The sequence below is a fragment of the Glycine max genome, chromosome 1 (assembly GCF_000004515.6).
Source record: "Glycine max cultivar Williams 82 chromosome 1, Glycine_max_v4.0, whole genome shotgun sequence".
NCBI classification, from domain to species: domain Eukaryota; kingdom Viridiplantae; phylum Streptophyta; class Magnoliopsida; order Fabales; family Fabaceae; genus Glycine; species Glycine max.
The window spans coordinates 45,942,896-45,962,897 of record NC_016088.4 but is presented as its reverse complement, the minus strand read 5'-3'; the positions used below and the strand labels follow the sequence as shown (position 1 = coordinate 45,962,897).

The window sequence follows — 20,002 nt, the reverse complement described above, 5'->3', positions numbered from 1 at the left end:
TCTCGTTGTTTTTCACGTTTAAGCAAATATAACCAATTAAAAATTACCAAATCCAATAAAACTTTGAGTCAAACTCCAACAGAGAAAAAGGAAAAACACTGTTCATACGCTGTTCATGTCTCTTGTGAACTTGTTCCTATCCGCCACAGAACATGTCTGGAATGGATAAAAAACACACACACACCACCATTGCGCAACTTATCCTCTTTCAAATTCACCTGCCTACTATAAATTGTTATCAAACCTTGCTACTTGATAGTCCAACGTGATTCAACCTTCACCCTTATCCTATCACACACTCTCAAACTTTACATTTTGTTACTTCAGCTATCTTTTTAATAAACGGTATGTGGCAGTGATTTTTGGTAGCATCAAGGTTTTTGGACTTTTGATTATTTTATGATGACTTAATTTATCTGCAATTTCTCACCATATCAATGACTCTGACAAAACTGCAACCGCGATTGCAATTTGAACAGACATAGTGTAACTTAAAATCTTTAGAATTTATTACTACCTTGGTTGAGTCAAATCAAACCAAATTTGCTTGAACACCTTGATGATGAGGTCATGATACTCATCTGAATTAAGAGAAAGGTAGCAAGCAAGTAGATCTTCCAAGTCCTTGGATGCCCTTATGTTGTTCTCCACAATCATCTCCATCATGGACTCCATGAAATCCTTCTGTGGGTTAAAGGATGACTTCACAACCGCAAAGCTATCGGAGAGGCTTCTCCGGGAGCCAGAACTCGCTGTCGACGACACGCTTTTCCGGCCCCTCCGGCCAGCAATTCTCGGCGAGTGGATCCTCAACCTCCCCCCGGGAGAACTCAGAGATAGCCTCTTCAAAGAACCACTATTCCTCTGTTCCTTCATTTCAGAGTCTTGTTCCTTCACAATTCTCACCTTCAAGGACCCTTGTTTGAGTTCTCTCTTCTTTAGCAACTTGGATGGCTTGGTTATGATTGGAGGAAGCTCAAGTTCTGAGAAGGTGTCATCATAGCCATTGTTGTTGGTGTTGTAATTGTAGTAGCCATCAAGCTTGTTATCTTTTCTTGCTATGAAGTTTTTGTCCACGTCTATGATGGTGTCGTTGTTGGTGGTGGTGTTTATGTTTGTGTTAAGCCTGCAAGAGGCACAAGAGGTGGTGGACAAGGACACCATTTCATCGAATGATGAAGAACATGGAAGAAGAATACGGTCTGTTCTGATTTCTGGGGATTGTGACTCGGGAGAGGTGTCAAATGGGGATGAGGAAGAGTGTTCTTGTGGTGAATGTGAATCTGATTTGGTCCACACTGATTCAAGGGTGGTGCGGCAGCTACAACCTGAGGAGACAAGTTTTGGGGTTCTCGGTGTTCTTCTTTTGGTTCTTAGTTTGGTTGATTTTCTAGGAGAAGAAATGATTTTTGGGGTGTTTGAGGGTGAGGTTTTGAGGTCTCTTGTGAAGTAATAGGACTTTCTAGAGATATTGTTGTTGTATTGTTGGTGGGGTTGGTTTGGTTTTGATGAATGTGTGGTTGAAGGGGGTGAAGTTTGCTTCTTTTTCCTAGAGGGCGTGGTGCTATGCTTTCTTGAATCTCTTCCTCTACCCATGTCCCTCATGTCCCTCAGCTTGTAAAACCAAGCATTTGGAATCATATCTGATAACTTAAACCTGTGATTCCCCATCCTCTCTCTCTCACTATGTGTGTGTGTTTCTTTGTGTTTGTGAAGGTATTGAATGGTTTATGGTTTCTAGTTCTCTCTAGTGTGGGGATGAGACATTAGATAACTCTACCGGTGACTGTTTTGGCACTCTTTGTTTGTAGGATAATAAATAGAGAGGGGTATTTGGAATTGGTGGAGAGGGGGTTGGGGCCACAGGAGAAGAAAAAGTTGGCATAAAGGCAAATAGAGTGGGGTAGATACGCTGAATGTCATTGTGGGATTGTGACACTAATTAAGGCCTAAACCAAACACAATGTGGTGTTCTCTTATAAAATAATAGCGGCCCAAATATTCATTAACTATTCGAGCTCTATTTATTAATTACTGGTTTGTTTAATTAAATAAATAGATCTGATTTTGAAATTAAGGATTGTGAATATCATTTATATATATATATATATATATATATATATATATATATGATTTGTTTATGAAAATAATTTTATCTCTTAATTAAAAAACGTTAAAATTAATTATTTAGTCATTTTTTTTAATTTCACTTATCACATATTAAGATCAGTTTACTATCAGTAGATAATTATCTAATATTAAAATAATTATCAAATATTATATAGATAAATTTAAAAATTTATTTAATAAAAATATCATAAAAGAAAAATAATTAAATTATAAATAAGTTAAACAAGCTAAACTAAAGCCTAATATTTCTTAATAAGTTAAATCTAAATTTTCTATTAGACTTGATTAAATAAATGAGTCAAAATTGAGCTATCAATTTTTTTTCACAAACTAAGTCCAAGCTTCAAGAGTTTAGCTTGACTCATTTATACCCGACTAATGTGCGTGACTCATATTCTCAAGGGTGAGATTATCACGTGTAAAAGACTCATGCTTGAACGAAAGATTGGTGGAGTACAAGTCTGAGATGATCAATGAGTCTCACATCTGACAAAAATAAAAAAAATTAAGTATCATATAAACTAAAAGAAGACTCACAATCTTAAAACCTTATTAACTTCACTAGTTGCTCATGACTCATTAGGATAATATGTATTGTTTTTCTTTTTTGTTTTGGTCTTTTAGCAAGCACCCTTCCACGTAGACAACTTGCTTGCAGAAATTTTGTGCTTTCTGGTCTTTAGGCAGCATCCTTCTCCACGTTTCTCATTGCAAAACTACAATGAGCCCACAATAAACGTGGCCCATCAAGAAAAAAGAAATGCAACAACAGACATGCATGAGGGCAGACACTCACACAAACACTAACAATAAAAACTAACCAAGACCAAGTGAGGTGTTTTTATTGATGAGTGTAAAGTAAAAGTAGGTTGTAACTAAAAGGAAAAACAAAACGAAGCTGTAAAATGGAACTATTTAGTTTAAAAAGTGGAATTGATGCTATAGTATCATGTGTGATGCTCATTGGCTCATTGATTTAGTGCAATCTGCAAGGACTTCAATTTTGGTTATAATTTTGTTCTGCCAAGAAAGGGAGAGACCTTGAAAGGAATTTGAAAGGCATGGGAAAGGAAGAGGCTTTCGGGAGTGGAAGCTTGTTGTTGTGGGTCAGGATTATTACGTGCACCCAAATGTAGAAAATCTAAGTGGCCCATCTAATAAAGAGGTTGTGTAACATTGGATTACTCTACGATTTTGTTATGTTTTGTATCTTATTATTGTTTTTATTTCATGCTTATGGAAACTAGAACATGGGTTTGCTATATAGTCTAGAGCCTTAGTTTGGCCCCATGTGTATCCATCGTTTTCTAGGCAAGAAGCCCTTGACGTACCATGTCTCTTGGTTAGGTAAAGAAAACGAATCATTTTTCAACCAAAGCAAAAAAATGTCATGAATTCCCACATTGCAAAGGGGAAAAATAAGTAGTACAAAATGTTAAGGATTGCCATGTTGCAAAGGGAAATTAAAGAAAGTTCAAGTGCATGCATGATGATGGTGTATGCTGACCTGGATACCCCAGATCTAAAATTGACATTGATGTCAACTCATCATATCCCTAGAATTTTCAATAATATTGATACGATATTGAACGTGAATAATGGTACTGGAGAAATAAATACTCTCGGTTAGAAATTACTAAACTAGTAAGAAATGAATATGTTATGATGTGTATGCATTATATATGTCCCTCCCAGAAGCTTGTATAGAAGAAGATTGGGTTTGCTACTTTGTATTTGATGAGAGTATTTTGGTGGGATATAACTGTTAAATTTGGTCAATACTCTCAATACTGGTCCCCCTCCATATTGCATGGAAAGGTACAAGACCAATGGCCATGTTAATTAACGGTCTAGGTGGTGTGTGCGTGTCCAAACTGGAATCTATACATAATCAAGAATGAAATGGATTTTGATTAAAGAGGGGACCAAAGAGTGTAAGTGTCATGGCTGAAATAAATAATATATATATATATATATATATATATATATATATATATATATATATATAAGTAAATTTGTATTTTTAGGAAGGACAAAGAATGTACCTCGTGCCAGGCTGCCAGCGTTATACCCCCTTGTTTGTTACTTTGTATTATTATTATTATAGGGCGAGGATTGCTTGTAATGTCATGTTAGTTTATTGATATTTCTCTTTTCATTTGGGTGTTAGACCTTGTCAGAGCCTAAAACAAGTTCCTACCATTAGAGTGGTGCTAGGAAGATGAGAAATGAATGTTTCATTAAGGAGTGATGAAACCTCTTACGGGATACTAGCAAACAATTGTGGCAATCAATTGAGTTAGGTTAGGTTCATGGGTTCTAATATATTGTATCTGATTGATATTAATGAATTTTTTTTTTTTTGAGGGGGGGTGGGGGGGGTTATGGTTGATCTTCAAAACGAATGTGTGGTTGGTTCTCTCAAGGCGTTGCTCTTGGGCTTGAAGGAAAGGGTGAAGATAGGAAAAATAACCCCAATAATTGCAACTTGAGGCTCATGAAGTTCTGTGGTTATGAGATTTTCGTCATTAAAGATTGGGCTTCACCATGACCTAGGAAAGGGTGCTACTAGGTGCACCAGCTTATTGCTTGTGCACCCAGCAATTTTATGTAATTCCAAAAATACCCTTTTGCTTTCTTCTTCCTTTTTAAGTTGTTTTTTTTTTCAGTTTGAGTTACGCATTCATTCCTTCTTCATTTCCTCTTGATTTTTCATTGTTGTGAGAGGTGTGCGTTGCCATTTCGATCGAGGTGAAAGACCTACAGAGGTACGTCGATGGTGATTGCGGTGGTTGGTTCGATTGTTAACGGAGATACGTCGAAGATACACCGTTAATTTTTGTTTGTTTGCGTAACATATAGATTAAGTAATCTGTAAGTTTTAATATAACTTTTGGATTAACTAATTCATATGATTTATACGAATTACATAATTCGTAAGTTTTATTAAAACTTACATATTAGTTAATCCATATGATTTATATGAATTTTTATTTTTTTTTAAATTAAAAAAGATATTAAATTTTTAATTTTTTTTAAATTAAAAGAATTATTAAATTTTTTATTTTTTTAAATTATAAATATGTTAGTATGATTGTTAAAAATATTAATTTAATGTGTAAAGAAAAATTATTTGTTTATATGTTTATTTGAAATGTAATTGGTATTATTGTTTTAAATATTTTTAAAGAAGTGTAGATTGATAATTAATTTGTAATTACTTATTTTTATATTTTGAAAATGGTATGATTTGTAAGATAATTTATAGATGTAATTTATGGATAATTTATTTGAGTTTTTGTGGTCTAAAATTGATTGTTTTGTGTGGTAATAATTTCATGAATTAGAATTAAGTTCATTAAAATAATTTATTTTACTACATATGGTTATAATTTTTTATGTATTATATGGTTATGAATTGTAATTATAAAAAGTTGATGTTATTGGTTTTTAATAACTAGGGTTATCAATTTTAATGTTTATAAAATTATATGCAATAAAAAATTACGTAGAATTTTGTGTGATAGCATATGTATGGTGCAATAAGGGTTGTTTCTTTGTGATGTTGAAACTTTTGAATGTCTTCTTAAGATGGACGAAGATCAATGGATGTATGACAATATAATGTCTGAAGAAGTTGATATAAATGAAGAAAATGAAGACAAAGTTGGTGTGAATGAAGAGCACGTTGATTGTTCTGATGCGTTTAATATTTCTCATGTAATAATGTGATTTATTGTTATTAAATTGATAAAATGAATGTCCCTTTGAAGACTAAACTTGTGTGGTTTTCATTGTAAGTGTTTGCTATCCGAGATGATGTTTTGCAATGGGCTCGATCAATTGCTTATGAAATTGGATTTGTCGCAGTAATTATGAGGTCATACACAAACATTGGTATGAGAGGAAGAACTTTATTTGTGTTAATTGGTTGTGACATGAGTGGTCAGTATAGGTCTAGGAAGAAAGATTTTGTCAAAAGAGATACTGGCAATAGAAAATATGAGTGTCCCTTTAAGCTTCGTGGGAAAATAGTAGTTGGAGGCCAAGGATGGATGGTGAAGTTAATGTGTGGGAGTTACAATCATGAATTGGTCAAGTCATTAGTTGGATATCCATACGCTGGTCGATTGACCAAGGATGAAAAAATAATGATTGTTGATATGACAAAGTCAATGGTGAAACCAAAAAATATTTTGCTAACGCTGAAGAAGTATAATGCCAATAGTTGTACAACAATCAAACAAGTATACAAAGCAAGAAGTGCATACCGTTCTTCCATAAGAGGCAGTGATATTGAAATGCAACATTTAATAAAAATTTTTGAACGGGATCAATATATTCATTGGCATAGATTAAAGGATGAAGATGTTGTACGTGATATCTTCTAGTGTCATCCTGATGCAGTGAAGTTATGCAATGCATGTAATTTGGTATTTTTGATAGATAGTACCTACAAAACAAACAGGTTTAGGCTCCTGTTATTTGACTTTGTTGGTGTGACACCAACAGAGACGACATTCTCTGCTGATTTTGCATATTTGGAGGGAGAACGTCTAAATAATGTGGTCTGGGCTCTAAAACGGTTTCGAGGTCTTTTTCTGAGACGTGATGCCCTCCTTGGTGTTATTGTCACTGACAAAAACCTAGCATTGATGAATGCAGTGAAAACTATATTCCCTGTGTACCAACTTGTTGTGTAGGTTTCACATCGACAAGAATGCCAAGGAAAAATGTAAATCCCTAATTGGTAAAAAAAAATGCATGGGAGTATGTCATGGATGCCTGGTGGAGTTTGATTGATTATCGTTCTGAGCATCAGTTCGATGATTGTCTTAAGAAGTTTGAAATTGCTTGTTTACCATGGTCAATGTTTGTTGACTATGTCAACAAAACATGGATAATTCCCTACAAGGAAAAATTTGTTAAAGTTTGGACGAATAAGGTGATATACTTAGGAAACACAACAACAAAAAGGTATGAAAATGTTCATATTTTTTTATTAGGGTTGAAGAATTCATGGATTTTAATTATTGTATTTGTTTATCATTTTTTGTGTATTTGAAATGTAGGGTTGAATATGCTCATTGGGAAAAAGACTATTACAGAATAGCCTTGGAGACCAATATAGTGTTTGGGATGTCATGAACAACATGATCACGCTGCAACACACTGAAATTAAGGCATCCTTTGAGACAAGTACACATGTGGTTGGACATGTTTTTAAAGTTACCTTATACAAGAGGCTACTTGGCATGGTATCAAGGTATGCTTTAAATCAGATTGCTGCTGGGTATGAGCGTGTATATTATGTTGACAAAAACACTTCTCGTTGTGGATATGTCATGAGAACTACTCACGGTCTTCCATGTGCATGTGAGCTATCCAAACATGTTCTTGGTACCATACCACTTGAGACAATCCATATGTTTTGGTGGAGATTAAGTTTTTCAAACCAAGGGTTATCTGAGCCCCAAGTGACCATAACCGAAGAGATGAAAACCATATCCAAGCGATTTGAAGAGCTTGATGTTTGTGGCAAAGTTACTCTAAAGAGTAAACTTCGGAAAACTACCTACCCTGATCTAAACTCTATGTGTCTTCCTCGAGACAAGGTTAACACCAAAGGTGAACAGAAGAAACCGATGACCAAAAACCAAAGATCAACAAAGCGAGATCCGTCTTACTGGAGTATGTTGATGCTTTACATTCTGTGAAAAATAGTAATTCTTCAGTCAAATGTAGTGCATCATCTTATGACCAGGCCATTCCAAGAAGGGCTATGTTGATGTTGGATCAATTCCATCCGTTCATTCACGATTCCATTGAAAACAATGTGGATGCAAAAACTGACGGTAAATGTGGATATTGTGCAATTGATGTGTTATTAGGTATGAGTGAAGATTCATGGTCGTTGGTGCGCAACCATTTGCTTAAAGAACTTGCCAAATGGTTTGATCAGTATATCAACCTCTTTGGTGGCATAGACAAATTTGAGGAATTAAAGAGATCCATACTTGTTGATGGATTATCCATGGTATGTAATTTATGTTTTGTTTTTTTATTTAAAATTTAGTTTAAATAAATGTAATTCGTATAGCTGGTTCATGTAAGTTACTATAGATAAGTGGATGGATATAACTGACATGGGATATGTCATTGCTTCAAGGTATAGTGTTATCCTTGTATTGTTGTCTCTACAACAAAGCGTGACGTTTTTTCCTCTTAGAAGTCAACCACCAATAGATTCTTCTGTGCATCGTGTAATATGTATTGGTCACGTCTTTGACAATCATTTTGTTCAAGTAGATTCATTGTAATGGTATTTTTAAATTAATGAAATTAATTATGTTATCATAACTTGAAATTGTTTGTGCATGTGTAACAGGTTTATTTAAGAGATCATTGTCCCTTACCGCCTCTAGCTTTGTTATGGTCTAGGAATTGTCATTCTCAGGCAAAGCAGTGGTCAACTCCATATATTAGTATAATGCATCAGTACAGAAATTTGATGATGTTGAAAATAGATTGTTGATTTAAGTGAAGAGTGAACATTTAGGTACTGATGCCATTGTAATGTACTACATTAATATATAATTGTTTCACTAGAAATTCACGTAATTATGTGTTATACCTTAGGTTAAAGTTCATTGTTTAGGGTTACTATAATACTTAGGGTTTAGTCTTACGTGAGTTGTTAGAGTTAACTGTGATGTGAAAATCAGGGTTTAGTATTATGCTTTAGGGTTAAATAATTTATGTTTGTCAATAGTAATATAAAAAACAATTCAAATAAAATTGCTAAAACAAAAATGTTGTCAAATAAAATAAAATGATAAACATAGTCTACAAATTTTCCTAAAAAATTGTAAATGTCTTCATGCGTGATCAGTGTGCCGCTTTCATTGTGACCACACATATACATTGCGATCCATAGTGACACCCTTAGCGATCCTTAGGCAATCTTGCATGACATCGTATGTTTATGTGCCTTTAGTCACTATCCTTAGGTTGAGTAATCGCTCCAACCTTTGTGCAATTGCTTGGCAAGCCACCTATGACATTGACAACAACGAATAAGGTATAGCCATATTGCATAATTAAATTAAATGAAATTAAGAATAACATGAATATATATGTTACCACTGCATGTCTAGGCTGCTCCACATCAGAAAGTGCTTGTGCAGGTGCTTCTTCCATAGTTGTTGCTGTCACTAGGTACTCAAGAATATCTGGTTCCACATATGTCTCATCTTGCATAACAGGTGGATGTCTAGGTGGATCACTGGGCTGTGTCGGCCTCATGAATGGATGCAAAACCATGTAGAACCAGTCCATGTAGTACAGTGCACATTGTTCAGGCACAACACAAATCTGGCCCACCAGTGCAAGGTAGTTAGAGAAATGCATCCATTTGTCATCAATATCTTCGAAGCATAATCTTGAACCCGGACAGTGTGGAGGAATTGTCTGAACATACCTAAATTTTTGCACCACCGTATCTGGTCGGTGTATGATGACAATGGGACCCCATCAGATATGTCCAAAAAAACATGATATGAGGTCAAACTTTCGAACTACACGATGGTCACCATAAGACATCCAACAAACATCAGCAGTCGTCAGTCGATCTAGATGCTTCCAATATGTCGATGTTGGTAATGCCTTCTTAGATGTCCAGCAGTAGGCACATGGTGACCTTTCATCATAATCTGAGTCCGTAAAAGCCTCAACAATAGACGAAAAATGCTCATAAATCCAACACTACAAAAATTTGATCAAAACAAAAAAAATTTCAAATGAACATATTAGAAAAATATTAAAAATAATTAAATAACAATCAATGACAATTACCTTCAATAGTGTGATATATCCAGCAAGTTGTCTGTTGTAGCTCTTACAAGCATCATTCAAATTATCGTACATATGCAGTTGGGCGGCAGCTCCCCATGCGTAGCTTCCACTCTGACTGAGGTCTCGGAAGGCATCCAAGAACACCACATGCACGTGTGTTGTACTTTTGTTAGCAAAAAGAATGCAACCTAACAAATGCAGCAAATAAACTTGAGCTACTACAGTCCAGTGTCCGGCCTCACATTTACTATGATAAATCTCTTGTAGCCATGATAGGCGTACGTATGCCCCATGACACTGTATTGTCCCAGCTCTAAGCTTCATCTCCACTGACTTCAAGTAACTCAACTAACATCAACACCGCTTCCTCGACATGAAGAGTGTCAAAGCTGTGGAATACACCTATGATGGGCAAATGAAGCAAATAGGCCACATCATCGAGGGTGATGGTGACCTCTCCTACTAGAAGATGGAAACTGCTCGTTTCCTTATTCCACCTCTCCACAAAAGCCGATATAAGTCCCCGATCGCCAATGTCCAATGAACATGCAATCAAATAACTTAATCATGCGGCAGCGACTAACCCTTCAATCTCAGCAGCAGGCCTCCCGAATTTCTGAACCTTCCTTCCATCGGAGGATAGTTTCAATTCAGGACGTTCCTAAAAAAAATTAAATAATTTTAGCAATAATAAAAAATACTCATTGAAATATGATTTGTTAAAAACTATAATACCTCTCAATTCCAAACAATGATTGCAGCATGATCAACATAGGCAGTCAGAACTGATGTTTCATGCGGCCTGTTTGGAAAACCCTGGGCATCAACACCAGCTTCTTCAGGATGTTGGAAGACCTCTTCAGCTGCATCATCCACGTGAGGAGCATCCTCAGCAACAGCGGCAACTTCCCGTTGCCTACGTGCGGATGCTATGGGCCTTCGCCCTGTGGAGCATCATCTGAATCACAATTATCTTCTCTCTCCCAAGGCTTTTCCTATAGTTTTGCCTAAAGCATGACCAAAACCTCTAGTTCTAATCATAATTTGCAAATTTTCACATACATACAAATTTCTGTCAAAATTCAAACAATACTTAAATCAATTATGATACAATCATTCATAAATAAAAAAATTATTTTATATATATATATATATATATATATATATATATATTCAAATTTTATTTGTAATTATTTTTATATAGTGAATTAACTTCTTTATTACAAAGAAACTTAAAAAAACACTATAATTAATTACTTACATAAAAAACAAATATATAAAAATTATAAATATATTTATAATTAAAAATAAAAAACAACTTTTTCAAAACAAAAATGAAAACTGTATTAAAAAAACAAACAATACGTATTTAAAAAAAATTAAAATTAATATATTTACAATTAAAGAAATTACTATTTAACTGCATTATTCAAAATATTTTTTATAAAATAAGCAATAACTATTTAAAAAAATAAAGAAAATAATATACTTATATTTCATAAAAAAATATTTTAAAAAAACAAAATGAATATATTTAGAATCAAAAGAAATAACTATTTAAAAACATAATTCAAAATAAACAATTTTTTATTTATATAATAAACAATAACTATTTACAAACAAATTAGAAAATAATATATTTATATTTCATACAAAAAAATATTTAAAAAAAAAACAAAATTAATATATTTACAATGAAAATAAATAACTATTTCAAAACATAATTCAAAATAAACTATTTTTATTTAAAAAACAAAAAATACCTATTTTAAAAACAAAATTAAAATTAATATATTTATAATTACAAAAAACTAACTATTTAAAATCATAATTCAAAATAAAATATTTTTTTTTATAAAATAAACAATAATTATTTACAAACAAAAAAATGATATATTTATATTTCATAAAAAAACCTATTTAAAAACAAAAAAATAATACTTTTTATAAAAAAAACTTTTACCATTAAAAAAAATATAATTCATTTTTTAATAATTTAAAAAATAACATACGGATTATGTAATCCGTATGTTATTTACGTAAAACAACCATCACCAAGTTGCCATTAACGAAGGAGAAAAAAGCTTACCTTGACGGCAGAAATAGCACGACGGCGATGGAGACATCCTCAAAGCCCACAATGGAAGCAGCCAATGGCAGAGGCATGGCAGAAACCAACGAAGATGGAACAAAAGGAAGACAAAGGAGAAGATGAGAATTAAGACACCGACACAACGTGAGATCAGAAGGGAGACGACGACGCAGCACGGAACGAGAAACAATGACACCAACAAAGGAAGGATTTTTAAAATTTAAGTGAAGGACATTTTTGTCACTTCACTTAAATTGCTGGATGCACCAACAATAATACTGGTGCACTTAGCCCAAACACAAGGAAAGGAAGAATATGTAGTTGACTTCCCTTCATAAAGTAATTTTGGACCCAAAAATAAAAACTTCATAAAGTAGTTGCATTAAGTTAACTTTTCTCCTAAATCATGGATCTTTGACATGGTTGTCTTGTCTATAAGTTAAAAAATTTCTATCAGTCACATGGCATTTTTCTTGAGTTGAAAATCAAGTATGTTTTTTAACAACTTCAACGGTATTCCAAGTTTACTGAACGAATATGTCTCACATACTTGCAAAAACAGAAATTTTTACATAAATATACAGCAAAAAAACTAATATATCCACAAAAACATATCCCTTTATAATTTATACAAACATACATTTTTACTATTTACAATGTAAATTCAAGTTGAAAAACCCAAATTTATATTGTGATTTTTTAAATTTTTTGCAAAATCAAGTTAAGAATTCGGGTGTTTCAATAATATAAAAAAATAAAATTAATTCAAAATAATAAAATTAGAGAAGATAAATAAGGACAAATTAATTCTAAGTAGTATTTATATTAAAAATTACATTGTTGCAAAAAAAAAAAGAAGGGTGAGAATTCAGGTTGAAACACCCAAATTCTCACCTTGGTTTTTCAAAATAAAACACCCTAAAAAATAGTTTGGGCCAGTTCAGAGTAGTTTGGAAAATGATTGGACATATCGGAAAAGCATATGCTAACCAATGCTGCAAGTTGAACCCGCATAGTACATAGCTAAAAAAAATATCAGTAGAACAACCACACTAATACTATGTGCATGTTTGGAATTGCTGCAGCACACCAAATAGTAACTTGCAAATATGCCTATATATGTCTTCTTACTCTACTTTCTTTGAATTCCAGAAATTAAAACCCATCCTTAAAACAAATAGTAACTTGTTTATCCATAAGTTGCTACTAGTGCTAGACACCTTCAGAAGACTATTCACGCATGCTGTGATACTATGCTTCCAACCTTATTTTCCCAAACCAAACAACACCTCCCTCATTACACCACAATTTGATTACCTTTATGCAATCTGTCAAATTAGGACAAAAATAAAATATACAAACCGCCAACCCTTTCAAATGCTTCAGTATATATGATAGTACAGCATTCCTTTTCCAAATAACACCAGCACATCCTTTTTTTTTCAAACAAACAAATTCCTTTTCTTTTATACTACATCTGGTATTTTCACCCTGCCCCATATTTGTTTCCTCTTGCTGACCTTCCTATTGCTTCTCTAACATTCCTAAGTACATTTCTCAATGTTGTTCTCACTTCGTAACACCATAATCCTCGAAAAAGATCTCATCCAAATGAAATTGATCGAAGTAAAAGGAACACATCAAGGTTTGAAGAATACCTATGCCATCTCTTGTAGAACATACCATACCAAAGAATTGCCAAATATAATGAATAATAATAAGTAGTAACTGATGTATTCAAACTTCCGCTATGCTATTACATAAAGCTCACGAAAAATTAACTACCATTATAAAGAACAAGCAACTTTTCACCAACTCAAATTTACCATTCACAAATTAACGAAAGCATCTTTCTACTCATCTTACCCTCATGCCAAAACCTCTCCTCTGTTGTTTGTGTCCATTTTTCTCTCTTGATGCTGTTGTTTGCATCCATCTTCTCATACTCATTCCTTTTTATTTTTTTATTTTTGAAAGGGAATAGGAGAACTTTATTAAAAGAACACAAACCAGAATACTTGTTTCTTATTGTATCATTCGCAATCCATTACAATTTCACGCCTAAGGAGTTCCAACACAATGTAAAATGAATTATAAAATTGCCTCCCAAACCTTCCTACATTTGTGTAATTTTAATATATTAACCAATATAAATATGAATCTCAGCACTGGTAGTACAGTTACTTTCTTCACAATTTTCTATCTTTCGCCATATACCAGCACATCCCCACATGGAAATCCGACCTTGAAATCCTCTGACTAGCAATGGCATAAAAAACCTCACCAACTTGCAAACATATCTCACATAATAACTGCTATACACACTCCAGCATACTGCCTAAGAATGAAATTGATTGAAATAAAAGGAACGCATCAAGGTTTGAAGAATCCTTTTGCCGTTTTTGCGTAGCATACCAAAGAGGTGCAAAATATAATGGACAGTAGTAAGTAGTAACTCATGTACTCAAGGTTCCGTTGCCATTACAATAGGAAGAGTTCATGAAAAATTAACAACCATATATAATTAAGTAACGAGCAACTTTTCAGCAACTCAAATTTACCATTCACATATTGTAAACACACGGTCACAAAAGAATGAAAGAATGCCAAAATAATCTGTTTAAAATACAAAAAAAAAAAAAAACCTGCTCCATAAATTACATTTTACAGGGATGACAAAATCAATGAAAAGGGTAAAAGCAAAAAAAAAAAAAAATGGTACAACAACAACTTTTCACTTCTGAGACATTTACAAATTGTAATTCACAATGTTTTAACAGGCAAATTGTTTGTTACTGTGCTAACGAAGAGGTGGTGGTTGGAACAACCATAGTAGTTGAGGAAGCAACCATGGTAGTAGTAGTTGTCGTGAACCCTTCATTCTCTCCACCATCGATCCCGGCCGCCCACCGCCGCATAATCCTCAACAACGTCGCCGCCTTCCGCCGCCCCCTGACACTCCCAACTGCCATGAGCTCCCAAATAACCCTCTCCACGCCGGGCACCGCCGCCAGCTCCGCCACAACCTCCGACCCCCCCTTCCGACACATTGTCACCAGCGTCGCCGCCGCGCTCTCCCTCGCCCTCTCTGACCCCTCCCTCAGAACCGCCCCTAGCCTCTTAATCCCGGCATACGCCGCCGCCACCGCCACCAACCCACCCCTCTTCACCACCGCCTCCAGAATCGTCACCCCCTCCTCCGGCATCGCCGCCATCACCTCTGCCGCCATCCCGACCACACCCCCCTCCACCAACCTCGCCACCGTCTCCCTATCCGCCGCCAAATTCAACACTGCTGCCAGCGCGTCCCTCCTTGCCCCCTCTGGCCCAGTCTTCGCCAACCCCACCAACCCGCTCACGACACGTGTCTTCCTCCCCAGCCTCCTCCTGTGCGCCGCCACACCCGACAAGCTAAACACCGTCGCCGCCGCGTTCGCCTTCGCCTCCCACGTGGCACCCGAAATCAAAACCTCTGCGACGCCGTTTAACGCGCCGTCAGTCTCCATTATCTTAGTCTTGTTCGCTTCCAATATAGACAAGTTCAAAATCGTCGTCACGGCGTTAACCTGCAGGCTCGGATTCTCCTCCGCATTAAGGAACCGAACCAATAGTGGAATCGCTCCCGCTTCGGCTATACAGGCTCGGCTACCCGAATCTGTCTTCGCCAACACCCGAAGCTCGTAAACGACGCCGTTTGCGTCTTCAACACTCAAAGGAACGTTAACGTTATCATTATCTTCCTTTCCATGTCCATTTCCCTTGAGCTTGTTGACCAAAAATGACACCATCATTCGCGTGGCTTCTAATGCGGCTTTGTTGGTAACTCCGCTGTTGTGTTTCCCTGTAACCGTTTCTACTTTGAAGGGGATTCTCTGCTCGCGGCACCACGCTGCTATCATGTTCCGCAGCACGCGATTGGGGATTAGCTCGGTGTGTGATAGCGTTTGACCCGTTTTTGGACACGTGTTGTGTCCTGAATCCATCCAGAGCTTGATCGATGCACGATCGTACGTCTGTCCTGTCGCCACCACGACGGGATCGCGCATGAGCTCTAGGCTTATCGGGCACCGGTAATCCGCAGGAATTGTTAGCTCCAACGACTGATTCCGCCGCATAGTGACGGTCTTCTGCGACGGCGTTGACGCGCCGTAAAGAACGCACTTCGCGAAACGGACGAGGCCGATCAACGCGACGAGATCCGTTTTCGGTTGTTCTTCGCTACGGTTGTGAATCTCCTCTTCGAGGCTCTCGATCTCCGCTCTGCAGCTCGACGCGTCGCGAATCTCCAACTTCTCGAAGATCGAAGCTAGATGCGCTTGATCGGGGACGATCTCGTTCTTGATCCGGTCGAGCACGAAAACGACGTCGTTCCGGAGGCTGATTTGTTCGGCTCCGATGAACGCCTTCGCTTCCGAGCCCTGTTTTCTGACGAGGAGAGCGAGTTCCCTAACGTCGTCGTTTAGGTCGAGCTCTTGGAGAGGGAGCACGTCGAGGAGCGTGGAGAGTTCTCCGGTGAGCCTGTGGAAATTATCAGCCACGGTTTCGATCTGCATGAGCAAATTGAACTTGCTTCCGTTGGAGAAATCTTCGATTAGGATTTTGATATTGTGCAGAACGATGTACATTTCCTCGAGGCAGAGGAATAGAACGGAAGAATTGGAGTTCAGATTTGAAACGCGAACGAGCTCCTCGAAAACGACACCTAGGAGCTGCGTTTTGCGGATGGTGGAAGAGGAAACACGGTTCAAGAGGGTGGTTGTGAGGTTTAGGGAACATATCTGGTCCGTGAGTTGAAGCAAGGAGCACAAAACGTTAAGGTCGTTTATCTTCGGAGACATAAACGACGCCATGTTTTCGGGTCGTCGTTTTCGGGTTGGGAACGTTTCAGGAGAAATCGCCATGTTTTTGTTATATTTGTCAACACGAAATAGCCAATTGAGGATAGTTAAAAGGTGCGATGGAAGTTAAGAAGATGGTGATGATGACTTTTCATTGTAGATGACGGCACAAAAAAATAACAATAAAGACTTAAATAATACAGGCATTAAAAAAATATGAGATGTGTCATGTGTGCATATTTATCCATAAAATAAAACAATTGGGGTTTTTTGTTTCCTACGTGCCAAACTCTTTCAATCAATGAGGGATGGATATGCTGGCTAGCCATGAATATTACATATGCAAATGTTAATTGGTGTATTAAGATATTGGGAAAAAAAAAATACTTTTAATAGAAGTAAAAAAATTATATTATAATTTACATAATAAATATTTTAATTTTTTAATTTCATAACTAATGTCTTAAGAATACTTATTAGTAAGATCTTAAGGTATAATATGATATAATTTTATTTTATATTATATGTATTTTTTATGTTAATCTTATTTAAGTTGAATAAGATTATTATGAATAATAAAATTCTTCTTTTTAAATTTGATCATAAAATTTTTGATTAAATTGAAATAATCTTATTCTAATTGATTGATGTGGTTAGTAGATATAATAATTATTATTATTATAATATAATAGCATTATACATATATGGTGGGTGATTTTTTGAATTTTGACTACATTTTGATTCGCTTTTTTTTTCATTTAATTTTATTCGTTTGATAATTATGCACACGGAATTCCGGTGCCACTTCTAATCTTTTGAAGATATACCGGTTGACATATAAATAAGATTGTTTATATTGTATGGTCAAATTCATTCGTTGACAAAGCATGTGGGTGGGTAATAAAAGTATCAGCAGCCAATTTGTTCAAGTCTACATCGTAATTCATGATTAATGTTTCACAGTGATGAATTTGTAAATCAGCTTTAATTGAAGTTTTCTGTGTATAATAGTATTTTTAATGTTGTTTACAAATTATGATTTTCTTGACTTTGTATGAACTGGTAGACACTGGCTTGATCAAGTTGGCGAGGCTGCCAATTGGTAAGGGTTGTTGTGGACTTAGCTGTTAATGATATATGATATGGTCTTCCACCACTGTATTATAAAATATTCATTGAACCAATCAAATAATTTGAGCATCGCTCTTCGGTTTGGTATATATCCTATTTGGATTTAATATTAAAGAAAATCCTTTATTTTCACTTTCTTTTGTTCTCTTTATGTTAAACTTTTCCTTTTACAACTTTATCATGATAAAGTACATAGAGGATACGCGTATTAAAACATCATGTATGATTAACAATGATATAATCCCAGCTCAGAGTCCCATATAACTTTATCTTGATCAAATACATGAATATAACTGGAAGAATACGTGTCTTGATACTTGCTAGTCTAAAAAGTTAATTATTTAATACTGTGAGATTAATGAGCTATTTTATGGTACTACAAGTTAAATTAAGCACAAAGACGTTATTTTATGAGTATATCTAATAAGTGTTCTTAAATATTAGAATTAAAAAGAAAAAATATTAATTATAAAATTATAGAAAAGAATAAAAAATATCATGAACATAATTTTGCGTATTTCTATATAAATATTTTTTTTAATTTCTTAATGTGCTTATGTCTTAAATGGTTAGTATTTGTCTTATTTTATTTAGGATGTTCCGTTTAATGTCTTTAATGGGCATAAATGTTGGATTCGTGTTCCCTATAAATTTCATCATGGGTGTTGTTGAAATTTTTTGTAGTGTGGAAAAGTCCTGTTTGGGGTTTGACATTTTCGGGAAGTTTCAACAACTGTTCAATATGGTAAATAGAAAGCATGTGCACTTTTTTGTGTGTACATAAATGATATATTAACTACGCAACTTATGACGTGAAAAATATGATACCACAGTTCATATATTGTATTTATTAGATGAAGATATTACAAAACTCATTAAATAAAGAAAAGCTTGACAATTTGTATCCTGGTTTGGGGTACACATAACACAATGCATGGTTTTGGTTTACTAACTCCATTTTTTAGACGCCAAAATTGGATGACCTCAATGGATTAAATTGGATGTTGACTAAGCTGCAAATAACTTTGATAAGCACGCAATTAACATCACCAAGTTACCCTACCGTTTTTTAATTGGATAAGATTTCCATTTCGCTTTCACAATTTTAATTTAGAAATCATTTAATTGGCAAGCTGATTTTTTTCCCCCTGTGTATAAGGTCTCTTCAATTTCACTTTTGCACTTTTGTTTGGCCCCATTCATTGAGAACGATCCCAATTTTGATACTGTTTTATTAGCCGTGGGAATATCTGAGGAAATGGTTCGTTGCTTTTTGTGGGTTGTGCCTTTCACCAGCTAAGGATCATGTTCATGTATTTTGTTGTTTTAAAAAGAAGTAATTATGTTTAGATGTTTTTATTCTAAAATCAAGCATTGCAACCCAATATAAGGGAGCTTTGATAGGAGAGAAAATTTTTTTCCCATGAATTATAGGTTTGGAAACTTAGTTTCTCAAATTTGATATCAATTTATTTTACTACACTAAAAATATCATCTTATTTTTATTAAATTATTTAATGTGTTAAGAATATCGTGTAACTCTTTGAGTTTTAGAAAATTTATCTTAAAATTTCAATGACCAAATAAATTTTATTCATTATAAAAAACATATTTCTCAAAATTCATGATTCTAAGACATCAAATTTTTTAACATGAAAAATTTATCTCCTATCAAACACTCCTTAAAAGTTTTGATCTAAATACAAAAGATAAATAAATTGTTGATAAGTTGGTCCACATAACTAACAAACTAAGCTCGTAGTTAAAACAGTTGTAACAAACTATTAAAATTAGTGAGCTGTCAATTTGTAAAAATCAGTATAAAGAGCTCAACTACTGTTTAGATTATGTGTGATTCTTTTTCAATTCTCTCTAGAAAAACTCCTTGTAATCTAAAACTCATCTTGATAAAGAAATTCTGAGATGTCTGTGTGTCATTTTTGTGATACTTTGCACA

The 20,002-nt window shown here is 34.8% G+C and overlaps 2 protein-coding genes across 2 annotated transcripts; both read right to left on the bottom strand.

Moving 5' to 3' along the window:
• Positions 1 to 487: 487 nt before the first annotated feature.
• LOC100785362 (transcription repressor OFP3) lies at positions 488 to 1,943 on the bottom strand. Its single transcript, XM_003516381.5, has one exon. It carries the CDS (start codon positions 1,669 to 1,671, stop codon positions 514 to 516), a length of 1,158 nt encoding a protein of 385 aa, XP_003516429.1. The 5' UTR covers positions 1,672 to 1,943; the 3' UTR covers positions 488 to 513.
• A 12,654-nt stretch (positions 1,944 to 14,597) lies between these two features.
• Positions 14,598 to 17,086, bottom strand: LOC100784832 (U-box domain-containing protein 16). The gene has a single exon (XM_003516380.5). It carries the CDS (start codon positions 16,975 to 16,977, stop codon positions 14,869 to 14,871), a length of 2,109 nt encoding a protein of 702 aa, XP_003516428.1. The 5' UTR covers positions 16,978 to 17,086; the 3' UTR covers positions 14,598 to 14,868.
• Positions 17,087 to 20,002: the final 2,916 nt, after the last annotated feature.

Coding starts and splice junctions, on each gene's coding strand:
- LOC100785362 (XM_003516381.5), bottom strand. CDS start 1,671: ATGGGGAATCACAGGTTTAAGTTATCAGATATGATTCCAAATGCTTGG.
- LOC100784832 (XM_003516380.5), bottom strand. CDS start 16,977: ATGGCGATTTCTCCTGAAACGTTCCCAACCCGAAAACGACGACCCGAA.